The sequence below is a fragment of the Tetrahymena thermophila genome (genome assembly GCF_000189635.1).
Source record: "Tetrahymena thermophila SB210 genomic scaffold scf_8254760, whole genome shotgun sequence".
Lineage (NCBI taxonomy): Eukaryota > Ciliophora > Oligohymenophorea > Hymenostomatida > Tetrahymenidae > Tetrahymena > Tetrahymena thermophila.
In genome coordinates this window covers 40,478-66,184 of record NW_002476519.1, presented here as the reverse complement: position 1 = coordinate 66,184, position 25,707 = coordinate 40,478, and the positions used below count along the sequence as shown (strand labels likewise).

The 25,707-nt window shown below is 21.6% G+C and overlaps 7 protein-coding genes across 7 annotated transcripts; 3 read left to right on the top strand and 4 right to left on the bottom strand. All coding sequences in view use genetic code 6, as the record gives it.

Annotated features, from left to right (window-relative positions):
* Nucleotides 1-4,934: 4,934 nt before the first annotated feature.
* TTHERM_01018350 (hypothetical protein) lies at nucleotides 4,935-5,426 on the top strand (the record flags this gene model as incomplete). The annotated part of the gene is made up of 2 exons (XM_001010283.1): nucleotides 4,935-5,131; nucleotides 5,387-5,426. 2 exons carry the CDS (start codon nucleotides 4,935-4,937, stop codon nucleotides 5,424-5,426), a joined length of 237 nt encoding a protein of 78 aa, XP_001010283.1.
* A 67-nt stretch (nucleotides 5,427-5,493) lies between these two features.
* On the bottom strand, nucleotides 5,494-7,401 carry TTHERM_01018340 (carnitine-acylcarnitine carrier protein; the record flags this gene model as incomplete). The annotated part of the gene is made up of 2 exons (XM_001010282.3): nucleotides 5,494-5,985; nucleotides 6,634-7,401. 2 exons carry the CDS (start codon nucleotides 7,399-7,401, stop codon nucleotides 5,494-5,496), a joined length of 1,260 nt encoding a protein of 419 aa, XP_001010282.2.
* A 712-nt stretch (nucleotides 7,402-8,113) lies between these two features.
* Nucleotides 8,114-12,598, bottom strand: TTHERM_01018330 (fructose-1,6-bisphosphatase; the record flags this gene model as incomplete). The annotated part of the gene is made up of 4 exons (XM_001010281.3): nucleotides 8,114-8,498; nucleotides 8,700-9,439; nucleotides 10,336-11,875; nucleotides 11,931-12,598. 4 exons carry the CDS (start codon nucleotides 12,596-12,598, stop codon nucleotides 8,114-8,116), a joined length of 3,333 nt encoding a protein of 1,110 aa, XP_001010281.2.
* Nucleotides 12,599-16,404: 3,806 nt separating this feature from the next.
* Nucleotides 16,405-16,752, bottom strand: TTHERM_001018313 (transmembrane protein, putative; the record flags this gene model as incomplete). Its single annotated transcript, XM_012796157.1, has 1 exon — nucleotides 16,405-16,752. One exon carries the CDS (start codon nucleotides 16,750-16,752, stop codon nucleotides 16,405-16,407), a length of 348 nt encoding a protein of 115 aa, XP_012651611.1.
* A 576-nt stretch (nucleotides 16,753-17,328) lies between these two features.
* On the bottom strand, nucleotides 17,329-18,359 carry TTHERM_001018311 (hypothetical protein; the record flags this gene model as incomplete). Its single annotated transcript, XM_012796156.1, has 2 exons — nucleotides 17,329-17,470; nucleotides 18,100-18,359. The coding sequence occupies 2 exons, from the start codon at nucleotides 18,357-18,359 to the stop codon at nucleotides 17,329-17,331; spliced, it is 402 nt and encodes a 133-aa protein (XP_012651610.1).
* A 1,007-nt stretch (nucleotides 18,360-19,366) lies between these two features.
* On the top strand, nucleotides 19,367-21,199 carry TTHERM_01018310 (zinc carboxypeptidase family protein; the record flags this gene model as incomplete). The annotated part of the gene is made up of 4 exons (XM_001010279.2): nucleotides 19,367-20,386; nucleotides 20,675-20,687; nucleotides 20,787-20,840; nucleotides 20,907-21,199. 4 exons carry the CDS (start codon nucleotides 19,367-19,369, stop codon nucleotides 21,197-21,199), a joined length of 1,380 nt encoding a protein of 459 aa, XP_001010279.2.
* Nucleotides 21,200-23,520: 2,321 nt separating this feature from the next.
* On the top strand, nucleotides 23,521-25,353 carry TTHERM_01018300 (zinc carboxypeptidase family protein; the record flags this gene model as incomplete). The annotated part of the gene is made up of 1 exon (XM_001010278.1): nucleotides 23,521-25,353. One exon carries the CDS (start codon nucleotides 23,521-23,523, stop codon nucleotides 25,351-25,353), a length of 1,833 nt encoding a protein of 610 aa, XP_001010278.1.
* Between the last annotated feature and the right edge of the window lie 354 nt (nucleotides 25,354-25,707).

Below are 25,707 nucleotides of genomic sequence, written 5' to 3'. Positions count from 1 at the left end.
GTTGTTATCCTTCCTTACTCGAGCAGGTAATAGAACTAATTAAAAACATAATTATTTTTAAACTTTATATTAAATTTGAGAGAAAAAATAAGAAGAACCACTAGTAGTATTCAATAAGCAAGATAGATAATCTAATCGCTACTTTTAAAGAAAATAACTAAATCCTAAATTAATAAATAATTTCAAATAATCATTTTGAACAAATTTGCATAAAAATCATACATGCTAAACAAACTGACTTAAATAAAAAACTATTTATATAATGAACTAATATTCTATGATAATAACGTTAGTTGAAGAATTTATTGTAAATTGGTTATTTTAAGCATATTTTATTCAGTAATTTACCTTTTTTTTCTTACTCCATAATCAAGGAGAACTAAAAAATTCAAATTTGTTCCAAATTAAAACTTGTTATCTTCACGCCTTTTAAGCAATAATTAAAAAAGTAAAGAACCAAAAAAATTAAAAGCAATTAATAGTAAGTATTTAGCAAATAAATTATTGGTTTTCTTGTCTTTTAACAAAATATTTTAAATTTCTACTTATAAATAAGAAAATCGTCTAAATGTACTTAGTTAGAAGAGAAGTATTAACCTAGAAATAATTTAATCTCCTCAAATTGAGCGAATAACTCATCAAAATACAAGATAGCTAGAATAATTATTTTGGTATTATTTCATTTATATTTACCAAGAAGTATTATTAAGATATTTAATTTTTTGTCAACCAGCAAGCAAGCAAGATATCAAAAAATTAATAAGAAAGAAGCGAGTTTTTTGATACAAATACCCAAAAATACTTTTTTTGATGTTCTATTTTTAATTTTAATGAAAGTAATGCAATTTCTGAAGCCTTTTCAGATGATCTAATTTTAGCTATAAAAATCTCTCAAATAATAATTTCGTCTATAACTTCAAGTAAATTTATTGTAAATTTAAAATATTTATAAAATCTAATAATTTAGTAGAACAGTTCTCATACAAACTTATCCTTTGTTAATTTAAAGAAATCTCAAATAATTAATTTAACATATTCATTCAGTCATCATCTAATTTAAAAATTATAGATGACTCAATAATTTTGTCTGAATAATCTATCAAATTATGAAACTTTAAAAAAGCCACGCATGTTTAAAATTTCATAATCAACTCAATTATTTATTATTAAGTCAATTTTAACTAAAAATAATTTTAATCATTTAAAATAAAATAAAATAAATTAAATCTGGAATCAAATAAAATTTTCTAAAACATTTGCATTTAATGCTTTATCTAAAAAAGGATATTTTCTATTAAAATCTTAACTTTGCTTTTTAAATATAATTTTAAAAATAGTTCATTTGATTTAATTAATAAAATTCTTACTTAAAATATATATGTTTGTTTAGTTTGGTTCTTTTCTTCAGTAATTCTACTTGTTAAATTAATTATGTCAGAAATATAAATAAATATATATAAATAGATAGATAGATATATAGCTCTAATTATCAAAATTAATGTTTATCATTTTAGCCAAACATTTTTAGTAAAAATTTTTGTTTAAACTCTACTTTAAAGCTGAAAAAAAGTTAAATAGGATTATTTTTTAAATGAATTTATGTTAAATATTAATTAACATTAGAACATTAAAAACTGTAAGTTTGTAAATAAGTATTTTAAGTAATCAAAATATTTAAGAAATTTTCTTACTGGTGCAATAAATCATCTATAATTTTTAATCTAATTATATAAATCAAAAAAATTTAGTTTAAATTTTGTCTAAACGTGCTTCGAAAATTGGATTAAAACTGAAGTATTTAAGTTTAAATTTTCAAAAAAATTAAAAATTTTAATAAAAATGAAATATATATTATTTGTTTTTAAATCTTTTTGTTTTTCAAAACTTCTCAGTTTTCAAATGAATAAAATATTTGTTTGTTTGTTCTTTACTTTCAAATTAATTTTAACAAATTTCTATTAAAATTATTTTCTGCAATTTACTTATTTATTTATTGCATTTGCAAAATAAAGATAAAAATATCTCCCATATGTAAACATACATTTACTAAGGATTTTAGTAAATAAATTAGAAAAAACATAGAAAATATTACAATTCACTCTATTTTTAGTCTTACACATTTTGTAATACTGACTGCTTTAGTTGTAAAATTTAATTTATATATTTAGATTATCACATTAATGTTACTAAGAAACTATCTAAAGAACTAAAATTATTTCAACTGCGCACTAAAATTTGAGTATATTTGAGCAAGAAAAATAAAATTATCTTTTTGATTATGCTTAGCTTTTAAATGTGAATAAATTTTTCTAAGTAAATAAGTAAGTAAGAATGCATGTATCTACATAGATACTTAACTGACTACCCTTTACTTAATATTAAATGACTAAGTTATTTACTATGGCTATCAGTATTTCTCTGAATAATTTATAAATTTATCGACCTACACACTTTATAGGTAGTATTAAAGTAAATTAAATACCAAAATAGAATGTAAGCTATGTAATATTTTCCATTTAATTATTATTTTTATTGATTTAATAAAATATACAAATGTTCTACTTTTCTCACTTCTCGCTTCATTTTAAATATAATTCAAAATAGTTTCGTTTTATTTAATATGCTAATATTTGATCCATAAATTTTATTAAATTTGTTTAAAAATATGAACTAATAGATAGATACCAAACACATTTACTTATTCATTTACATTTTTATGGTGTAGAAATTAAAAATTTAAAAATGTTTACATATTTTTTCTATACTATTTATATCAAGTAAAATAAATACTGGTTTAATAAATAAATAAAGAAAATAATAAATTGGATCAAAAATTAATCAAATAAATTTACTAATCGAAAAAAATAATTAAGTAACTTGAATTCATTATTTTTAGAACAAAATTAAAAGTTAAAATTAAATTAATTAATAAAGTTAATAAATAAAAAAAAAGTAATTCTTGAAGTTATGTGTTATTTGTATAATTAAGATTGTTTACATTTCTTTAAAAATTTACAAAATAATTCTATTTTCTTAACAAACAATAAAAAATAATCTAGATAAAATTATAATTTTTGAGAAAACTAATTTATAAACACAAATTATTATTATACAATTAATTATTAAAGTTCTATTGAAATGTTTTAAGTCTAAAGATATTGATTAATTATACTATTTTTATAAATTACTCTAAATCTTCATTTATTTATTACATACTCGAATTTTCCCATAGATAGATATTTGAACTAATACAATCATAGAGCTATATATAAAATTTTCTTACCTCAATACATGATGATGGGTAGTTCAGAATACTTCAGAACTTAGACCTTAAATCTCAAATCTTCAAATTTTTAGATGTTAAATTCCAACTCTCTAAAATATTTACAAATATATAGCAAAAAAATAAATGAAGGTAAGGAATAAATAAATTAATAAATAATATTTTTAGTATATTTATTTCAGACATACAATTTTCTTCTTTACAAAATTTATTAATTTTTGAATTTGGCTTCTTATTATTTTTGAATATTCTTGTTTATTTAATATTCTAAAAATACTTTTCAATAATATTTCATATTTATAAATAATACAATTTGTGCAAATTATAAGTGAATTTTGTTTACAAATATTAATTTATTTATTTATGCTTACTTTTAGTATTTATTTTGTTTAATTAAGCAAAAGGATTTATTTTCAAAATATTTTAAATTTAAATTATTTTAAATCTTTATGATTGATTTTAATTGATATATAATATTAACTTATTTAATAATTTTATAAATAATATTGAAACAAACCGAAAAACAAACTTATTTATAAATCTACAAAAAAAATGCATTTGGTGATATTACAAAATTAGGAAAAGCAAGCTTTATTTAAATAATAATAAATCAAACAAAATTAATTTAAATCCTTTTATAATTCAGTATCATTTATTTATCATCAAACGGTTTTTAAAAAAGATCTCATCTATTTATTATCTCAACATAGTAAAAATTATGAAATAAATTAATATTAAAAAAAATTCGATTGCTTTTGCTTTTAAGGATAAACATAAAATTTTAGATTTAAGCAATATAAATAAAAATAGTTTATATAAAAATGGAATGGTTTAGCTAATTATGCTAATTACTCAACATTTTCTTTGTAAATTTTTTAATCTAAATTTTTCTATCAAAAATTTTATTGGTATTAAAAATGAATGAATTTCTTAATATTTTAATTTGATTAAATTCAACAAACGATATAATAAAATAAATAACTTCAAAAACAAACTAGGAGATGTAATTAATTATTGTTAAATACATATTATAAGCATTAAAATATTTTTTATATTAATCTCTGGAATCTCAAACTCATCTCAATATTTTTCAAAAGTAAATTAGATTTTATTACAGTGAAAGATATTGTCTTTAATTATAAAATTATTATTCCAATTATCTTGATTTTTCTGTTAAAATTACTCATTTTTTTATTTTTTCATGCTTATCTTTTTATATTTTATTCTTCTTTCATTTATAAATAATAATAAATAACTCTTTGTAATTTTTCTTTGTTTTTTCCTTCTTAATAAAAATATTTTGTTCAATATATAAAAAGTTAAAGTTAAATGAATGAATGATAATAGTGCATTTTATTTAAGCTCTTCTTTACAAAATATATTATTATCTCAAATTTGATTCTCTAAATTAAGTAAAAATAGATATTTTCTTTTCGATTCTGATAATTTTTTTAAATTTAAATTTCATTTAAAAAATAATATTATTTATTTATCAGCTTTCTTTTATTTATTTACTCAGTATTTATCTTAACGACAAAATTTAAAAAAATTATTTATTTGTCATATTTTTTTTTGTAAAAAGTAAATAATTTAGTTAATAAAGAATGTTTTAATTATCTAAGGAGAAGTAATTAATAATAATTAAATAAGCATGTAGATATTAAAAAAATGCACCGACCGGGAATCGAACCCGGGTCAAAGCGATGGCAACGCTCTATTCTACCACTAAACCATCGGTGCTTTCGGTGAATTACTAAATGACAACCATAGACTTTTACTAAATCCATATTAAATTATAATTATTTAAATTTTTTTGCTAAAATATCAAAGAAATTCATTTTATAAGACGTAACTAATAATTTTTACTTACTTAAGAATATAAAAAAGTGATTTAATATAAAATAATAAATTTTAATTAAATTATTTAGAATTTATTAATAAAAAAGCTTTTTATTTCTTTTTTCTTCACAATTTTTTAAAATTTTTCTAAAAAATAAATCTAAATAATTAAACAAACAAATAAGTATACCACTCAATAAAATTAAATTTTTTATAAAAATTAATATTTTGAATAAGAATTGAAATTTTTTAATTTAATTGAAGGCATTTATGTAGAAGTAAGTTAGAATATTTTAAAGATTGATTAATTAACTATAATTTATTATAAATACTGGTATAGATTGAAATATATATACAATAAACAGAGAAGTTCAATGGGAATGTGCAACTTCAGCAACATGTAAATCATCTTATAACATTTTTTTAGAGTATTCGTAAGCAACAAAACCTATACTGTTGGCGTAAAATGCTCTTGTGAGACAGGCACTAAAACCTTTCCACAATCCTTTAACGCCATCTTCTCTTATTATTTATCTGCCAACTTTAAAAAAACCACCATCCATTCCTTTGATGGGACCAGTTTCGCATTAAAGCTTAGTTTTAATAATATCTTAGGGGTAGGAAAAGACCCAGCACATGATACCTCCGAATCCACCTCCTATTAATGTTTAAAGGTGAGAGAGGTCTTTGCCATGGTTAATGTATTTCATAACAGAGCTTTTATAAAGTTCATAACTAGCAAATTGAGCGCCGTATGCTGGAATTTCTCTAAATTAGGTTGCTACCATACCTCTGTAAATACCTTTTATACCTTCATTTCTATAAATTTAAGCAAAGCAATCAAAGGGACCTTTGTAGAGAATCTATTTTTATTTAAATATTGTGATAAGAATAATTTGTCATATAAATGTATAAATACGTCATAAAGTAATTAATTAATTTATGTTCTAGTTTTATTATTCAATTACTTAAGTTTTAAATTCTTAAATTTTTGGCTTATTCAAAATAGTTAAGATCTAGTAAACATAATTTAGATCATTTAAAATTAGCTACTTTTCATTGATATTTCTTCATAAAGTATTTCAAAATTTTCAATCTACCTTTTTCGAAATTTTAAAATGAGCAACATTTTCTTTTTTTATCCTTAGCAAAAGTCGAAATAAATAAAAATCATTTATAAATTTTCGCTAAAATATTTAATTCCTCAAATGATCTACTTTTTACTTGCTTTAAATGCTATTTTCAAAGTATTTTTTTGTGCACAGTAAGGTAAAAATTAAGTAAAATGCAGACATAAAATCTAGCTTATTGATTTTGATAAATTTCAGTAACAAATTTCATTTTCTTGTAAGGAAAAAAAAAGCTTAACTTTTAAATCTTTTAAAATCTTATTTTTTATTTCTTGCAAAAGAATTTTACACTTTTTGGCTATGGCACAATAAAAATGAAATATCAAAAAATCGAAAATATTAATCAATCTCTAAAAAAAAACGAATTGGAATATGAATTACTGTTTCTTTCTACATTTATAATCTGCATTTTGCGAGTTCGATTGGTCCAATAACAATGCAGTTAACAAAACCTGCAAACATTCCTGCACAAAGTCCTCCAAAAAATGTGAATCTTTCTTAATTTTCTGTGTGAGTGATTTTTTTGTATAATTCATAAGCTCCGAAGACAATAGCATTAACTAGAGGTACAGTGACAAGAGGAGATTCCATACCCTTGAAATAAGATAGAACACCCTCTTTTACGTACATTTCTTTGATGCATTTTAAAAGTGACTCACCATTACCCATCTACAAACGTACCTTTAAAGTATCAAATGGATGACCAGTCAAGCAAATTGCAAGTCCTGCGATAGAACCTGCTGTTAAATCTTTAAGGATTGCCTTGAAATGGTCATCTTGTGGCTTCTTAATTTGAGCTTGCTAATTGTTATTGCTAACTTCTGAAGACATTTTTGTATATTTCTACTTATGCTTTTTTACTTTTTTTTTTTTTTTGATAAATTACTAAAGATTAAATTGAGATAATAATTAATAATCGATAAATACCACTTCCCCGTCACAAATAAATAATTGGTTCTATCGTTTTGAGATAGTGATATCCATTTACTATTTTTAAGACTTTTCACATGCAAAAAGTATCCTAAGTTATACTAAATATGTATCTTTCTTTCTTTTTTTATATTTTTATTAATTGTTAAAACACAAAATTATCAATTCAAACAATAAATAAATAAATATTATTTTTGTATTTTCAATTTGTGTGAACATAGATTATCAAAAATATCTACTTTAGAATGAAAAAAAACTAAAACGAACAGAAAGGAGATAAGAAAGAGAAAATAAAATAATAAAGATTATTAAGCATTTTTTAGATCTGTAAAGAAGATAAATAAAATTGTAATTAAATTATGATTTATTTGTATTATACTAAATATAAAAATGTTAAAAAGTTCATCCATTTCAAAATGAAATAATATTCTTATTTGTGTTTATTTCTATAATAATTTTAGCAATAAAAAATAAATGCCATTAACAAAGAAGGTGTTTGAGCAAATTAATAGAACAAACAAACTCACAGACTCATTCATTCATTATATATGTGTGTATTTATGTATGTAGGTAGGTATGCTATGTATCAATGCGTGTTTAAAATGTAAAAGAGCAGTTTAGTTGGTTGTTAAGAGCATAAACGATAGTTATGTATGTAGATTAATTAAGTAATTAAGTAAATAGTTGATAAGTCGAATCGAATGGATCGGACGGATCTGAATAGTTATGGTTTTATATTTCAAGAATAAATTAAAAATACATTTTTTTTTATTTAATGTGTTGATAAAAAATTAAGTCTTTCTTTTTTACTTTACAAATGTGTGTTTTTGTTAGGAAAAATTTTAATATGATTAAATTATTTTTATTTTTCAATATGATTTCATCATTTCATGCATGCATGATGATAATTTATTTTGTTGCTTAACTTAAATCATTAAAACAACATGGGTTATTAATTTTTAGATGGAGAGTTTATAGATGATTTATGTATTGAGTAGGATGATTTTATTGTTTTTGAAGAAGGTATTTCATGTATTTTGTAAAGTGAATTCTTTCTCCTGATCGATAGATACAAGTTATCTATTTCCAAAACATCTTAGCTGAATCCAATATAAAGTTAAATCTAATCTGTTAGTTCATTAGGCTTTTTGATAAGAACTTAACCATCTTGGCCACAGCTTGATCTATCCCAAGCCTTATCAATTATATAACTAAGAGTAAAAGCATCAAAAATGTTGACATTATTTTGAGGAAAGATCACAATACCACCATAAAGAAGAGTCCTATGGAAATCAGCAACTCTACTTCCAACATATCTATTCATATCATTAAAAATATCAAACAATTAATTTAATTTAATTTAAAAAGAAATTCAAATGATCGAAAGCTAATCAAAACATTGTCTTGACATTTAAGATAGATTTAAATAGAATTTGAAAAAAAGAATATTTTTTTGAATTATTTGAAGAATTTTTAAAAATGCTTTAAATTTTATTTTAAATTTAGAAGATTTTTACCTGCAAACATAGGATTCTTTTGAAATTTTCTTTCTTTTTATGAATTTAGATATATTTTCGTCAGAGAGATGAAGTACTGATTCATCACATGAGATAATTCCTCCTCTCTTAGATGCTTTGATTCTAGGGTGTGTAAGCACAAATAAGTTGTCTTCTGGATCATATGTAAATCCGTTGAGACGATGACCTGTGTGGAATACAATTTATGTTGACTAGCCATACATTATATAACCAGCTCCATAAATATTCTCACCACTTTGCAACAAGTCTGTTCTTTTTGCAGGTCTAAAGGAAGTAGTTGTTTTTCTGTAAATAACGAATAGGGATCCGCAATTATTCAAATCATATAAGTGATCTACGTCTAAGGAAGTGAAAGCAACTACAAATTTTCCATAATTAGATTCTATGAAAACTTCATCGTCTTTGGTATCATAAAGCAAGGCAACAGACTAACATTCACTGAGAAGCTTAACAAAAGTATTCTTCATTTCTACTCTCAAATCATTTATGTTTTTATAAGCATAAGAATGTGTTAATAATTCTTAGCATTAAAGTGCTATGCTCTAAAAAGCTAACATCAAAGAAATATATTCAACTGCAGCTACTTCTTTGTGTTTATCTGCTTCTTATATAACATATTACTCGTAAGTATGCAATTTAACAGGTTTTTCTCCTTTATAGAAGAAAACATCAGGTCTTACAACTCTGTAACTGTCATCGTCTAAGATGTGATCAATATCCTAATTAACAAATTTATACTTTAATATATATTAATTAAGTAAATAAATTCGAATATTTATTTTCTAAAATTAATTTAATAAAATTATTTTATTTATTTATTTGATCTTAAAGATTAAAGGTGAAGAAAAATTAAATCATTGAAAGTATTTAGAGCTAAATTAATTGTGGATAAAATTGGAAAGGTTAAGTCTTATGAATTTAGATTCATGATTAAATTTTGTATCTAATTAATTAAATAATTTATAATTTTCAAAAACTCGCCCAGCTGTTTAAGGTATGACAAATAAATGAATGCGAAAGATAAGTTATCATTCATTGATTAATCTCATTTTCTTTTATAAATGTTAGAAAATAGAAGACTATATCAATTCAGTGATTATTAGTTTCAAAAAGAAATCGAATGTTAATTTGATTAGCTGAATCAAATAAATAAGTGAAATGAAATTAATAAATTTTGATTAAAAATGTTCAAAATAAATAAATAAATAAATAATGAATTAATTAATTAATTGATGGCTTATTCTGATTTATTTTTTCAGATTAAAATAAAAATTTATTTGATTAGTTGTAAATTTTTAGGTTTTGCTAATTTGGTTTTTTGCGTTTGAATCAAGGAAGGTTTTGAAATTAAATCAAGCTTACTTTTAAAATTTACGTATTGGGTTACTTTCTTTATGTTTTGAAAAGTAGTTAAATTTTATTTCTAATTGAATTGGAATGAAAACTAATTTTTCTTAATTTATATTGGTAAAAATCAATGAAATTGATTAGTAGTACTAATTGAATATTTTTTATCAATTAAAATTTTTGATTTAAACATTTTTTCTTTATTTATTTTGACGATTATTTGAAAAGAATAATAAATAGTTATAGTTAATTTCTCTAAATTATTTACTCCAAATTAAAGTGGATCATTTCTTCCGCTTTTCGGTGATCTCATTCCTATTCCTGAGATATTTGAGCTGGTTGACTTTCTAGATTAATTGGTCGACGGACGGCCTACGACTACTCCTGAGTCGCATATATTTATGCTGAATGGAGGAATGTCTGAAGAAATATTTAGTGTCATTTTATTCAATTTTTCAAGATGCTTGAATCCGCTGATTACTCTACCAAAAGCTACCATTTTTTTATCAAATGATTTCATTTCTCCTAGAGTGATATAAAATTAGCTACTGTTAGAGTGTGGAACGCCTCTGTTACAATAACCAATAATGCCTGGCTTATCGTGCTAAATTGCAAAAGACTCATCTTCGAAGTAACCATTATAAATTGAAACTCCCGGTTTGGCATATCCCATTTGAATATATCCATTCTTTTTTATTCTCAACGCTTATGTGTTTCTAAAAGTTAAATAATTTCCTTCGTTACTGATAAAACCTTCACATAATTTGATGAAATTTTCGCATGCTTTTGGAGCTATTTTTGTATAAAGTTCTATTATCAGCTTAAATGGTTCTCCATTATTATAAAGGATAGTCTAATTTTGAGTCCATTAATTATTTTAATTGTTGCTATTTTCATTTTAAAGTTGTAGATTTTCTAACTAGTTCTCGTTTGATATTTTAGTTTCCAGCTATAAACTAGATTACTCATTTCCCTTTTTAGAGCTTACATTCTATTACTATTATTCGTTTCCTGCGAAAGGAAAAAAAGTCGAAGGTAGAGATGACTCTCTTGCAAAGAACTTTTAAGCTGTTCTGATAGAAAGATACACATATCTCTTTTCGCTCATATCGTCAATAATTTAGTTCTAACTTGGATGAAGACTAAATGCTGTTCTAGTTGTTGATTGGGTAGAAGATAAAGTAGTAAAAGAGTTGTAAGAAGGCATATTATTATGCGAGTTTCCATTTCCATTATTAAAGCGTCCCAAATCTCCTAAGTTAGGATAAATTGATTGCAGGGAAGGCATAAAATTATCGCTGCTTCCCATATTGCCTCTATTAAATACTAATTTCCCAAAATTTTATTGCAATTCTTCGTGCATTTCAATAATTTCCTTGGCCTTGTGCTTCAAAGGATATTTTTCTTACAGTTATTTCAAGGAAAATAGAGGCTCATTCTTGTCAGTCAAGAAATAGTATGGTCTCTTAAAGTTAGAAGCTGAATTTACGCTTATTAACTAATTCTAAAAAGAGCCTGCTGGTGGTTAAGCTTAATTACTGCTATTGCCATTATTGTTATTCTGAGAAAGAGCGTTGCTGATGATGTTATTGCTACTTTTAAAGGCTTAATAAGCAGGCAAAAATGCAGAAGAACTCCTTTTAAGCTGCTTTAATTTCAAGTCATAATCTATTTCATTATCAATTTCATCTGTATTTACTATCAGCATTCCATCATTTGCCTGCATTATCTTTTCAGAAGTGTCTTTTATCATTTAAAACTCTGGATCGCCTGAATATCCCACTAACTTAATGCGAGTCACTGATCTTCTTATTTTTTATTATAAATGTTAATAAATAGCACTAAATACAAGCTTAAATTTACTTTTAACCAAAATTCTGCGCTGATTGACTTCCATTTAGCTATTTGGGAATAGCAATCGGAATTGATAAAGGCTTAAACTTATTGTTTGAATGCTACATCAAAACTCTCATCCCTCCTTAACCTGCTCCTCGATTATTTAAACTCTTCAAATGACGATGCTAATTATGCTACATTTAAGCTAATCCTTGATTTGAAGCATTTATTTGAAATTAATTGAGAGAAAGGTTGTTCTTACCTTGCTATCCATTATAATAATTTTGATTATTCAAAGATGAGTAATTCGAATTTTAAATTTATGCATTTAACAGATTTGCTTGTGATTAAGATTGTGCAACTTACGACTACTATTGCTATGCTTGATTACGCTCGCTGAAATAAATATTGTAGTTAAACAAATTTTTTTAAATAGCAGATTGCGGTCTAGCTGGAGTAGGATTAGGGTTTCCCAAGTCGGTCATGCTCGACTAAGCAGACTGTGTTTTGCCCTTCGAAAAATACATCAAATTCTTAGCTCTATTGCTATTCTTAATTTTTAATACAATTTCTTTGCTTTTCTTCCTTTGCTTTTTAGTTAGTTTATTTTTTTAATAATAATCACTCTTTTAATTAATCTTAATATCAAATACCTTTTCACTTTCTAAGTATTATTATTCAATTAAATTAAACATATACACTCGCTAACTCACTCACTTATTAACACATTCATTCATTCATAAATATATACATTCATCAAATTCATTAATTTATTTATACATACTTACAAACATAAAACATATAAATTAATTTATTTATATATAAGCAATTAAACTTCAAGATTCAATCCATTGCATAGACATAGAATTAGAAATCAAATAGTATTAAATTTTTGTATGTAATCTTAATAGGAGTTGGAGTTCTTTGCGTTATGTTCTTTAATTTCAAATATATAAAAATTAACAAACAAACAAAAATAATTGACAAATAAAAATCTAAAATAGTTAAAAGATCACTTTTAAACTGATTTTTTAAAAGTTACAATTACTCTTTTTTTTTTATATAAGAAATTACATTTTAATTAGAAAATATATAAAAAAATTGAATAAATAGAAATAATTTTATCATATTCCTATCACTTTTAAATCGATCTACAAAAATAATTCAAAATAAAATTAATGAAAAGCTTAAAAAATAATTAAAGAATACAATTTTTGATTACTTACATTTCTTTTTAGAGTTTCTGATCGATGATTATATAAAACTTAATAAACATATAAAATCTCTTTATTTTTTATTAAATTTAAATTATAATTGAACTTATACCAATAAAAGTTAAAAACTAAATCTAATTTTTTTCTAAAATAACCAAAATTTCACATATTTATTTGTAAAATTAAGTGACCAATATTTCTGATTGTAACGTACAATTTAAAGATGTGTAACGTGCAATTAAAAAATAAATAATTGTTACGAAACAATTTAATAATTATTTATTTTTGTATTTTTTGTAACTGTTTTAAAAATATTTCGTTAATAAATATTTATAACAGCAATTAATTATTTATTTCTCATCAAATCTATTTTTATTTTTTCTTGCTCTTAATTTTGTTCTAAATTATTTTACCCATTAATTTTATCTTAATGAAAAATGCTTAAATAACATTGAATTAGACTTTTGATATGTTTTTGTATTTTAATCTAGTATATTCTACATCTACCACTAATTTTATTTCAAAAACAAAATTAAATATTAATTAATAGTTTATAAAAATAAAATAATCTCTCTTTATCTTATTAGTAATAAATAAATTAGCATTTAATCAAAATCATCACTAATAAAATTTATATAAGTGAATTAAAAAGAATTTTAGATTTAAAAGGTTTGCTTATATATTTAGATAAATCCGAATTAGATATTAAATTAATAATGATTTCTACTTTATTCTTTTTAAAAAACAACTTATTTCTATTACCTTAAAAATATTTTCATTAAAAATATCTTTTCTCAAAATAATAATTAATTAAATACAAATTTTAAAGAAAAAATATTAATTTAAAACTGTTATTACATGCAAAAAAGCATATCAAACATTTTGTTTCTTGTATTTATTTCTTAATCTAAAAGAAAGACAAAAAGCAAACATTTGAAAGTTTATTTTTTATGGTTATTTTACTAAAAAGAATTTTATTTACCAAATTTTATTTTCATATATTTACAAAATATCAAGAATCAGGATAAATGAATATTTAATTTTATATATACATATAATTATATTTAACTGATACTCGTTTTTTTTATAATCAGAATAATCTGGAATATTTTAGAAAGTAAGTATAACTCAATTATTTTAATAAGAAATATATTAAGTTTAAGTTACTATTTTAAATATAAATAAGAATTTAATTTAACATCTATTTACTCAATCATAATTTAGCTTACTTATTAAATTATAAATCTGATATTAAATTTATCTTATTTGTAAATAATATTATTCTCGATTACTTTAATTATTTAATGCTTTCTTTATTTTTAGTTTACATAGAATAAAATGAAAGTCTATAAAAATTAAACTATAAATAATTGCCTTTTTCTTAATTATCAAATATACTTTTCATCTTAATAGAAAAAATATATTTTATCATATTTAAGGTAATTATTTTCTTTTTTCTTACCAAATAAATTAAGCTCTTTTACATGTTCATTTTAATTAAATAAAGATGCTTTTTATATAATATCATATAATATGAAACATACATATTCAATAAATAAGCAAATGTATTCATACATATTATAAATTTAATACTTTTATTTTTGTATTTATTTTGAACATTAGCAAAGTTTAATAGTTAAATTAAATATCATATCTATTAATAAAATAAAATATTATGTATAAATCCATTCTTTATTTAAATAAAAAGAGTAAATAATTATGTGTTTATTAGATAAAAATAATTAACTATAATTAAATTTCTATTAAATTCGTAAAATTAAATTACATTTACTATCACTCTCATCTTTACCATCATCTTCTGATTAAATTATTAAAGATTCAATTTTCTTTTTATTAAGTATTGAGTAATCATACTTAATGACTGTTATTTAACTTTAAATATTAAAAAACATTTTTTAAAAATTGTTTTTTCATAGATAATTTACTTTATTCAATATCACACTATTTATTTTGAAATCATCAATCAGGATTGTTACGAATATTAAATATCTATTTGAATTTAATCAAAAAGCAAAAATAAATGTTTAGCAAATAAAATCTAAAGATTTTTTAAGTAAAATTTCATCTTAAGAAGCAGTCTTAATTATTACCTACTTATCAATTTAATTATAAATATTATTTGATTGCTTTATTATTATAACACTTATTCTAATATTAAAACTTCACTTTCTCATTAAATTCAATCTTAACTTATCTATTTTATAAATAATTTGGATAATACTCATTCATATCCAAAACCCTAAATTATTATTTTTAAAAATTAAAAAAAATATGAATAAAATGAATGAAAATAAATTAAAAAATTCTAATTAATTAAAGGATCTATATCTTTATTAAATTATTAGTGAATAAATAATAATATTTTGAATGAAAATTATATATCTTGAAACAAACTATAAAAAAAAATACAAATATCAACAAAATATAATAAGTATATTCTATCTCAACAACTTTCCTTTCTCAAAAAATTTAAAATGGATAAATTTACTACCTAAAATTTAAAATGTACTAAACATTCAAATAAAGATTGCTAGTTTATCTAAATTAATGACGTAATATCTCAATCCAGCTCTAAAAAGCCTCTTTTCTACTGTTGTTCTTGTATAAATGAAGACTTTGAATTTAAACCAATCAATTATATATTGATAGATCAGATTATTTAAGAAGCAGACAGTAAAATTATACCAAAATGGCCACCAGTCGACGACTACCATATCATTTAAGATCTCATCGAGCTCACATTAAATTAATCTAAAGTTAACTACATCAAGTAAATCACAGATTTCTTTAATCAATTCAAAGAAGAGTTTTTAGCAAAAATAGACATAATCTAAAAAAATATGATCAATGAAGCTCTAAAATATCCAACTGATAGATAGCAAATTATTGAAAGATATTAAGAAATATCAAAAATATCATAATTTAAGTAGCTTCTAAACAACAAAAACAACTAAGAAACAAGTAATATAGAAGAACATTCAAATCTCTGCAGAGAATTTATCTCACAATTTGAGCTATAGAAAGATAAAAATACTGAATTATTGTAGAGTTTAGCTAATTAATTAAAAATAAATTTCAATACAAACCATCCAAATATCATGAAATAATAAATATTTGCTTGTATAGATAATATTTCTTTCTTTAAAAACGATTTATCATAAGGCGTGAGAAATCAAAATAGTGAAAGCCATCTATAAGCTAACATTAATAATTAAAATAATAACAGAGGCTAGAAAATGAGTGCTGAATTAATAATGAAACTTGTTTCAAATAAATCTAATTTTTGCTCTGACTAATTTCTTTAAGAATTGGATTAAATTCTTTAAGGGCTTAATCATCTTCTTTAAGAGTTTAATTTTAATATAGTTCAAAAAGAAAATAAAGAAGCTATTGATTTTTCGAAAATAAGTGAAGAAAAGTTAAATTAAATAGAAGACTATGTTAAACATTAAATACTTTTAAAAACTCAAAAGTAGTATGAAAATGAAGTAAAAGATTGTTTATAAATAAAACAAATTAATTTCATTACAAATTCTTAAATGAGTTTGTTAAACAATTAATTCATATTATAGTTTGAAAAATTTTTAATTGATGTAAAACCTTTTTTACAGCATATTAATTTTTCAAGTATTTTTAATGACTAAAATTAATTTGATTTGTTCAGAGACCATAAAGATGAGGAGGAAAGTGAAATTGATTTGATGGAAGGTTTTTTTGGATGAATTTTTTAGTTTTTAGTTAATAAAATTCTTAAGAAAAAAGGAGAATAACATTTGAAAGGATAAACTTAATTTATTAAAATAAAAAACATACTTATATAATTTAGTGTTTTTTTTCATTTTATTTTACTCAATATTAATTAAAATTATTTCTTTCTATTTAAAGAGTGATATTATTTATAATTTCTTAATTCAGTAAAATCACAATTTGAGAAGTACTCTAAAAATATACACTCAATAAAAATGAAGGTGTGGATTTTTCTAAAATTAGTGATTAAATGATAAGAATCAGTGTTGATGATTCTTAAACGATTTTTTATTTGTTTCATATCATTTTTTCAAAATCATTATCAGATATATAAAATTAATATATTATTAAAATTTAGTTTATCAATAAAGACAAGAAAGGTAGGTTCAAAATATTATTATTTTGAATAAATTATATATTTTTGATTTTTTTTGATATTAGTCTCAAATACGATTTTCTAAATCTTTTTCAACATGGTACCCTTATAAAATTTGTAAAACTTAGCTATTTAATATTTCCAATAGAGTCTAAATAATTATTCTTAACAAGCCTAATTCTTCTTGATTCTATCTTTTCCAGTTTCCACTAAATAAATTTTTAATTTGGATAAAGAAAACAAGGTATGAAACCCAAAAATCCATAAAACTTCATGTTTGAGGAGCTATTTATTCCCTTTAAATTTAAAAGTAAAAGTATTCATCATTAAAGAGAATAAGGATAGAAATTTATACAAAAAAATCCTTTTGAAAAATCTATTTGGTGTTGTCAAAGAAAATTATAAAAATTAAAAACTAAATTTCTTATCTAACAAAGATCTGAAACAAATAATATTAGCTTCGCACTTTAGATGCACAAAATAATTTTGTATCCCTAACCAGTAACCTAAGAATTAAATAAAAGACTAATGCATAATTGATTGTGTTTTTAAGTGTTTTAAATGCTTTCATAAGTACAGATTCAATTTTTAACTGTGCTAGACATCCTTTAATATCAATTTATACATGCATATTTTTAAGTTTTATCTAAAACACTTCTATTATTTAAGCAATAGAAATAAGTTTGTTACCAGAAAAAACTTTTAAAAGGATTTATCGCTTTTTTAAATATTAAATATCAATTTATTAAGAAAGAATACTCGAAAATTCCCCTTTAGCAGTTATGTAACCTCATTGAAAACATCCAGAAGTGGTAGAAGTGGATGAACCACTTTATACTTACCTCCGAGATCCATCATATCGAACCAGTCAGGATTCTTATTGTTGGGATTTTGGGTGTAATATAAATAAATACAGGGAAATTTTGCTCTGTGGCTATACGAAATAATAGAACTGCAGAAAACATAGATCATATTTTCATAAGCCTTATAACTATATAGAATTAGCAAGGAAAAAGAACTATTTTGTATGCAAATGGTTCTATTTTTTTATTTATTTTTATAGTGTTAAGGGTATGAAAAAGGTGCATCATTAACCATTCTTAAGGTTTTACCATCTGTGATACTACCGATCACATAGAAACCTTGTGGAGCTAACTAAAAAAGATAGGTAATTTTGATAGAGGCTGGTTTTTACTACTATAGAATAAGTGCAGCACGCTGTTAATGATTATGCTGGAGGCTACAGCATAAAAATGAGGATAATTTCTAACTGCTTATTGATATTTTTAATTGAACCTACTTTTTGAATGATAAAGAAATAATTGTTAATTATTGATGAATATATATATATTAATATTAGTTTATTGATTTGAAATACATATTTTCATATAAAGTACTCAATATAATGTAAACCCAAGAAGATCATCAAATTTTTTTAGATAAAAAAAATCTCTTATATTCCAAACCTTAAATAATAAAAAATATGCTTGTATTGTTTCTTTTATGTTTGCATATGAATGAATATTTGATTTTGTATTGCAGATTTATATGATTGATTTAACTAACATTTACTTTCAAATATTTAATAGATAATAATTATTTTGATTAATTAATATATTTATTAAATACTAATAGTTAGGTTATGAAGATATGGTATCAAATTCAAAATAATAAAAATGATAATTTTGTTAAAATCAAGGAGTTTTTATATAGAATCAAACCTTCATTTGTCACCACCTTAATAATAAGAGTACTCACTTATTATTTGCAGATTTAAAAAAAAAAAATAAAAAATAACCTATATAAAACATTGATAACTCTCCTTGCTCCTATGTATTTTGACTAAAAATTTTAGTTTAGATGGCGGTCACATTAAATACTTTTTATTGTATTTATAAGCAAGAATTAAATATTAATAAAATAAAATTTGTAATAAAATATCCTTTGTAATTATATAAACTCTCAATTGAATATTAATGCAGTTTTCATATTCTAATACTTTTCTTCTTAACTCATGATAAAAATAATAGTAAAAAAAATACAATCTAAACAAAATATTAAAAGAAAATTCTTTCTCAAAAACTTTTCTCTCTTAAGATTTTTAAATGGATAAAATTACAACCTAAAATCTAAAATGCACTAAACATTCAAATAAAGATTTTTAGTTTGTCTAAATTAATGATGTAATATCTCAATCCAGCTCCAAAAAGCCTCTTTTCTACTGTTCTTCTTGTATCAATGATGATTTTGAATTCAAAGCAATCAACTATTTATTAATAGATCAGATTATTTAAGAAACAGACAGTAAAATTATCCCAAAATGGCCACCCGTCAATGACTACCATATCATTTAAGATCTCATCGAGTTCACGTCAAATTAATCTTAATGTGACTACGTAAAATAAATAACAGATTTCTTTAATCAGTTCAAAGAAGAGATTTTAGCAAAAATAGACATAATCTAAAAAAATATGATCAATGAAGCTCTAAAATATCCTAATCATAGCTAAGTTATTGAAAGATATTAAGAAATATCAAAAATATCAGAATTTAAGTAGCTTCTAAACAACAACAACAACTAAGAAACTAGTATTATAGAAGAAAATTTAACTCTATTCAGAGAATTCATCTCATAAATTGAGTCTTAGAAAGATTAAAATACTGAATAATTGTAGAACCTACTTAGTTAAGCCAATTTTTTAGAAAAAAATTTTAATTTAAACAGACCAAATATCATGAAATAATAAATATTTGCATGTATAGATAATATTTCTTTCTTTAAAAATGATTTATCTTAAGATATGATAAATAAAAATAGTGAAAACAATTAATAAGCGAACATTAATAATTAAAATAATAACAGAGCCTAGAAAATGAGTGCTGAATTAATAATGAAACTTGTTTCGAATAAATCTAATTTTTGCTCTGACTAATTCCTTAAAGAATTGGAGTAAGTTCTTTAAGGGCTTAATCATCTTCTTTAAGAATATAATTTCAAAATTATTCATACAGAAAATAAAAAAGCTATTGATTTTTCAAAAATTAGTGAAGAAAAGTTAAATTAAATAGAAGACTATGTTAAGCATTAAATACTTTTAACAAATCAGTTTTTGTATGAAAATGAAGTAAAAAATAGTTTAGAAATAAAATAAATTAATTTAATTACAAATTCTAAAATGAGTTTCTTAAACAATTAATTCACATTATAATTTGAAAAATTTTTAATTGATGTAAAACCTTTTTTGCATCATATAAATTTTTCAAATATTTTTAATGACTAAAATAAATTTGATTTCTTCAGAAACCTGAAAGATGAAAAGATGAGAGATTTTTATGAAAAACATTTTTTCAAATAAAATTTTTAACTGTTAATATCCAAAAATTAATATGGATACTAAAATTGCATTATAAAGAAAATATAAAATGGTGAATATTTAATCTATTTTTTAAATAGAGGTTGGATGTTTTGCTTTTCAAATATGAATTTACAAAAAGATTTAAAATATATTTTTAGAATATAATTAGAAAATTTTGAAAAAGATAGTCAATTAGAAATAGGTCTAATAAGCAACTCAAATTGTAATAATGTATTTGAAGGAAATTAAAATTTATTCATAAATTTTATATTTTCAAATGAATTTATAGTAGTATAATAAAATAAAGGGTTATTTGACCGTTCTTCAACCATTAATAAAAAATTAAAAGGAGACTAATTTAAGGTAAGTAAAGACAATATGATAGAATTAAGAGTTTGCTTAAAAGATTAGATTTTAGAAGTAGTAGACTATCCTAATTATTAGTATAAGCTAGGATTAGATGATACATATAAAGAAAATCTTACAAAAATTGAGGATTTAAAATTTTACCTTGGTTTAAAAGATTCGGGAATTAAAATAGTTTTGAAAGAAGCATAAATAGTGAATGAATTTAAAAATTGAATTAAAATAAATGAAAAATAATAACAAAAGCTACTCTTTAAATTTAATAGAAGATATTTTAATAGCTTTGAATAATTTAATATAAATTGTGTTTTAGTTGTTGTTGAATTTTTTTATTAATGTTTATTTTTTTAATAAAATTTATCATATACTAATTATTTCTATAGCAAAAATACTATTAAGAAATATTTAAATCAGAGGTGCAATGGTATGTATAAAATATTAAAGCTAAATATTTTATTATTCAAATATCAATTAAAATACTCTTAATTCTACATATCAATAGAATTTCATTTGTTTTGTTTTAATAAAAATTATTTTGAATTATTGAATTATCTTAATTTAGTTAATGGCGCTTTTAATAAAAAAATCAATTTTGAAAGTTGGTGTGTTTAAACTTAATTGGATTGATATTTCATTATAAATAGAATTTTTTATCAAATTTTTAATTAAAAAAATAAAGATATTTATTTAGTTCAAATTGAGTCTTTTATTTAATGACTAAAAATAAAAATATCTTTTTATCTCAAATTTCTTTAAATTAGAAAAACACCAAGTTAATTTAGATTTTTTTAAAGATTTTCTACATTTTGATAAAAATTCGTTTTATAGTAGCAATTACTCAATTAAAATTTATAAATAAAATCAATAGAATTAAAATAAATAAATGATCAAATTAATCCGCCATATAATTTACTTTATTCCTTTTTTTATTTTGTCATTAAAAAGTTTTTTTTACAGTATCACAGCATAATTTAATATAAATATTTGAATACAAAATTTTAAAAATAAGTAGATTGATTAGTCAGTTATGAAATCAATTGAATTTGAAATTAAATTTTAAGTAGAATAATTTAAAAAGTGGTTATTAACAAGAAAAATTTCAAAATATGTAGCAATATTTTAATTTTGTTATTAATAAATGACCTTACTCTAAAACATATGACATTTTCATTCTATTTAATTTAGAAATCCATTAAATTTACATAAATGATAAAATATTTCAAAAATCTGCTTATAATCTCCATTCATTTAAAATTTAAGAAATAAGAGAGGATAGTTTGTTATAACTATATTTTAAAATATATTACATTTCTCATCGAACATTTTTTAAATTTAGCTAAAATACATTAACAAATTAAATCTTATTAAATATGAAAATTAACAGTTTACAATATTATCAATCTGCAATTAAATCAATTAATTTCTTTGAAGAAAAGAATTAATCGGTTTTGAAGTTTTAGTTTCTTTTTAATTATTTAATTCATAATATAGCCAAACTCCTAATTAAAATCTAGCGTTTGGGTATTAATGAGTTTAAAATTAAAAAAAATATATTTGAAATTGTTAGTTCTAAGCCATTTTTTTTTAATTCATTTTTATTTATGATAAATTTTGGTGAATTATTTTCTATTTAAAAAAAAAAATAGTCACAAGTAAGTTGAATTATCAAAGCTAAACAGATATATTAGATATTGCTTTTTGTGAATTTGGTATAAAAAAAATAAGATAATTTAAATATCAGCAAGAATTGACCTTCTGCCATACATCAGGTTAAAAAAGAAATTTTCTCAAGAAGAAAAAAATTGAAATATTTATTTGTGTATCTAATAGGGTAGATATTGGATCATGAATAAATTAAAAATTAGTGACAAACTCTACTAAAAGGAAAATATCACTTAAGAAATACTCATAAGTGCAGTAAAGGAGATTTTTTATCATAAAAAATGAAAATAATAAAAAATATGCTTACATCATTTATGTTTTCATATGAATGAATCTGGATTTTTTATTATAGATTTATATGACTCATGTAACTTAGACTTAATTCAAATTTTGAATAGATGATAATTCTTTCAATATCAATTAAGTACTAATAGTTATGTTATGAACAGTGATGAAAAATGATCGATAATTAGGTAATTAAAGGAAACACAGAAGACTTTTTATAATTGATAAGTATTTTATATACAAATACCGAGTTTTTATTTAGGTGGATTAGTGTATTTTAAAAATGCACCTAAAATTTATCCAATCAAAATAAAGATTTTTTTGATTTTAAGAATTTATGGGTTTGGTCTAAATGATTTATTTCACTTTAAACAATTTTTAATGTATTTAAAAAATAAAATTCAAAATTAGAAAAATAAAATATTCTTTCTAATTAAATCAAATATCTAATAGAATATTGAAAAAGTTGTGCTTATACGATATTGTGATACTATACTTTTCTAATTAACTCTTAACAAAAATAAAAGTAAAAAATAATAATCTAAACAAAATATTCTTTCTCAACAACTTTCCTTTGTTTAAGTTTCAAAATGGAAAAAATTGCAACTAAAAATCTAAAATGTCCTAAACATTCAAATAAAGATTTTTTGTTTGTCTAAATCAATGATGTAATGTCTCTACCCAGCTCCAAAAAGCCTCTTTTCTACTGTTGTTCTTGTATTAATAATGATCTTGAATTCAAAACAATCAACTATTTAATGATAGATGACATTATTTAAGAAACAGATAGTAAAATTATCCCAAAATGGCCACCTGTCAATGACTAGCAAGTCATTTAAGATCTCATTGAGTTCACATCAAATAAATCTTAATGCGAATACGTAAATTAAATCACAAATTTCTTTAATCAATTCAAAGGAGAGTTTTTAGCAAAAATAGACATCATCTAAAAAAAGATGATCAATTAAACTTTAAAATATCCGACGCGCTAAACAATAATTGAAACATATTAAGAAATATCAAAAATATAATAATTTAAGTAGTTTCTAGACAATAATAACAAAAAATCTAGTATAGAAGAAAATTCAACTCTCTGCAGGGAATTCATCTCATAAATTGAGTCATAGAAAGATCAAAATACTGAATTATTTAAGAACCTAATAAATTAAGCTAAACAAATAGAAAAAGATGTAAATTTTAACCTTCCAAATATAATGAAAGAATATATATTTGCTTGTATGGATAATATTTCTTTCTTTAAAAGCGATTTATCTTAAGACTTGATAAATCAAAATAGGGAAAGACAGCTATAATCTAATACTACCAATTAAAATAATAACAGAGACTAGACATTGAGTGCTGAATTAATAATGAAGCTTGTTTCAAATAAATCTAATTTTTGCTCTGACTAATTCCTTTAAGAATTGAACTTAATTCTTTAAAGGCTTAATCCTCTTTTTTAATAGTATAATTTTAAAAAAGTTCATACAGAAAATAAAGAAGCTATTGATTTTTCGAAAATTAGTGGATAAAAGTTAAATTAAATAGAAGATTATGTTAAACATTAAACACTTTTAACAACTCAGCAGTCTTACGAAAATAAAGTTAAGGATAGCTTAGAAATAAAATAAATTAATTTAATCATAAATTCTCAAATGAATTTCTTAAATGGTTAATTCACAGTTCAGTTTGAAAAATTTTTAATTGATGTAAAACCTTTTTTAAAGCACATTAATTTTTCAAATATTTTTTCTGACTAAAATAAATTTTTTTTATTCAGAAACCTAAACATTAATGATGAATGGATAAGAAATAATTATTTACAAAATTTATTCAGTTATAATTTTTAACTATTAATAACTTAACATAATAATGGATAACTAAGTTGCTAAGTAAAAAAAAAATAAAATGGTCAATAAAAAATTAAGAAGTTTGAAGGTAATAAATGGGTGAATTGTGTTTCAGAAATTAATTTAATTAAAGATTTGAAATATATTTTTAGAATACAAATTAAAGATATTTAAGAAGGTGCTCATTTCATGATAGGTCTAATGACAAATTTAAATTCTAATAAATTTGATGGATATAAAGATTATTTAAGCTGCCATTTTAGATATATAAATTAATTTATAGAAAAATCTGATCCTAGAACAGGTTCTTCTAATTATGGCATTGATAAAATATTAAAAGGAGACTGTTTTAAGTTAACTAGAGAGAAAATAATAGAATTAAGAGTTTGCTTACAAAATTAAATTTTAGAAGTGGTAGATTATCCTAATTATTAGTATAAGCTAGGATTAGATGATTCTTATAAATATTTACTCACAAAAAATCAGGATCTAAAACTTTACATTGGTTTAAAAAGCGAGGGGATTAAAATAGTTTTGAGAGAAGCATAAATTGTGAATGAGTTTAAAAATTGAAATAAAAAAAAAAATAATAACAAAAATAAATATAATAAAAGAAAGATATTTTAATTGCTATGAATAATTATATATGAATTGTATTAAAATAGATTGTAGTTGTATTTTTATTAATGTCTTTTTTTAATGTAATTTATCATATTTTTCTAAACCCTTTTTAAAAATTTTTAATTTCTACATTAAGAAATATAAATAATTTTAATTTTTAATGTATAAAAAAAATAGATCTCAAAATTAAAAAAATACAATATGTTTTGCAATTAAATAAAATATTTATTAGAATATTGATATAGTTGTGTTTATATGATATTACGATACTTTTCTTTATAAACTTTCAACAAAAATAATAGTAAA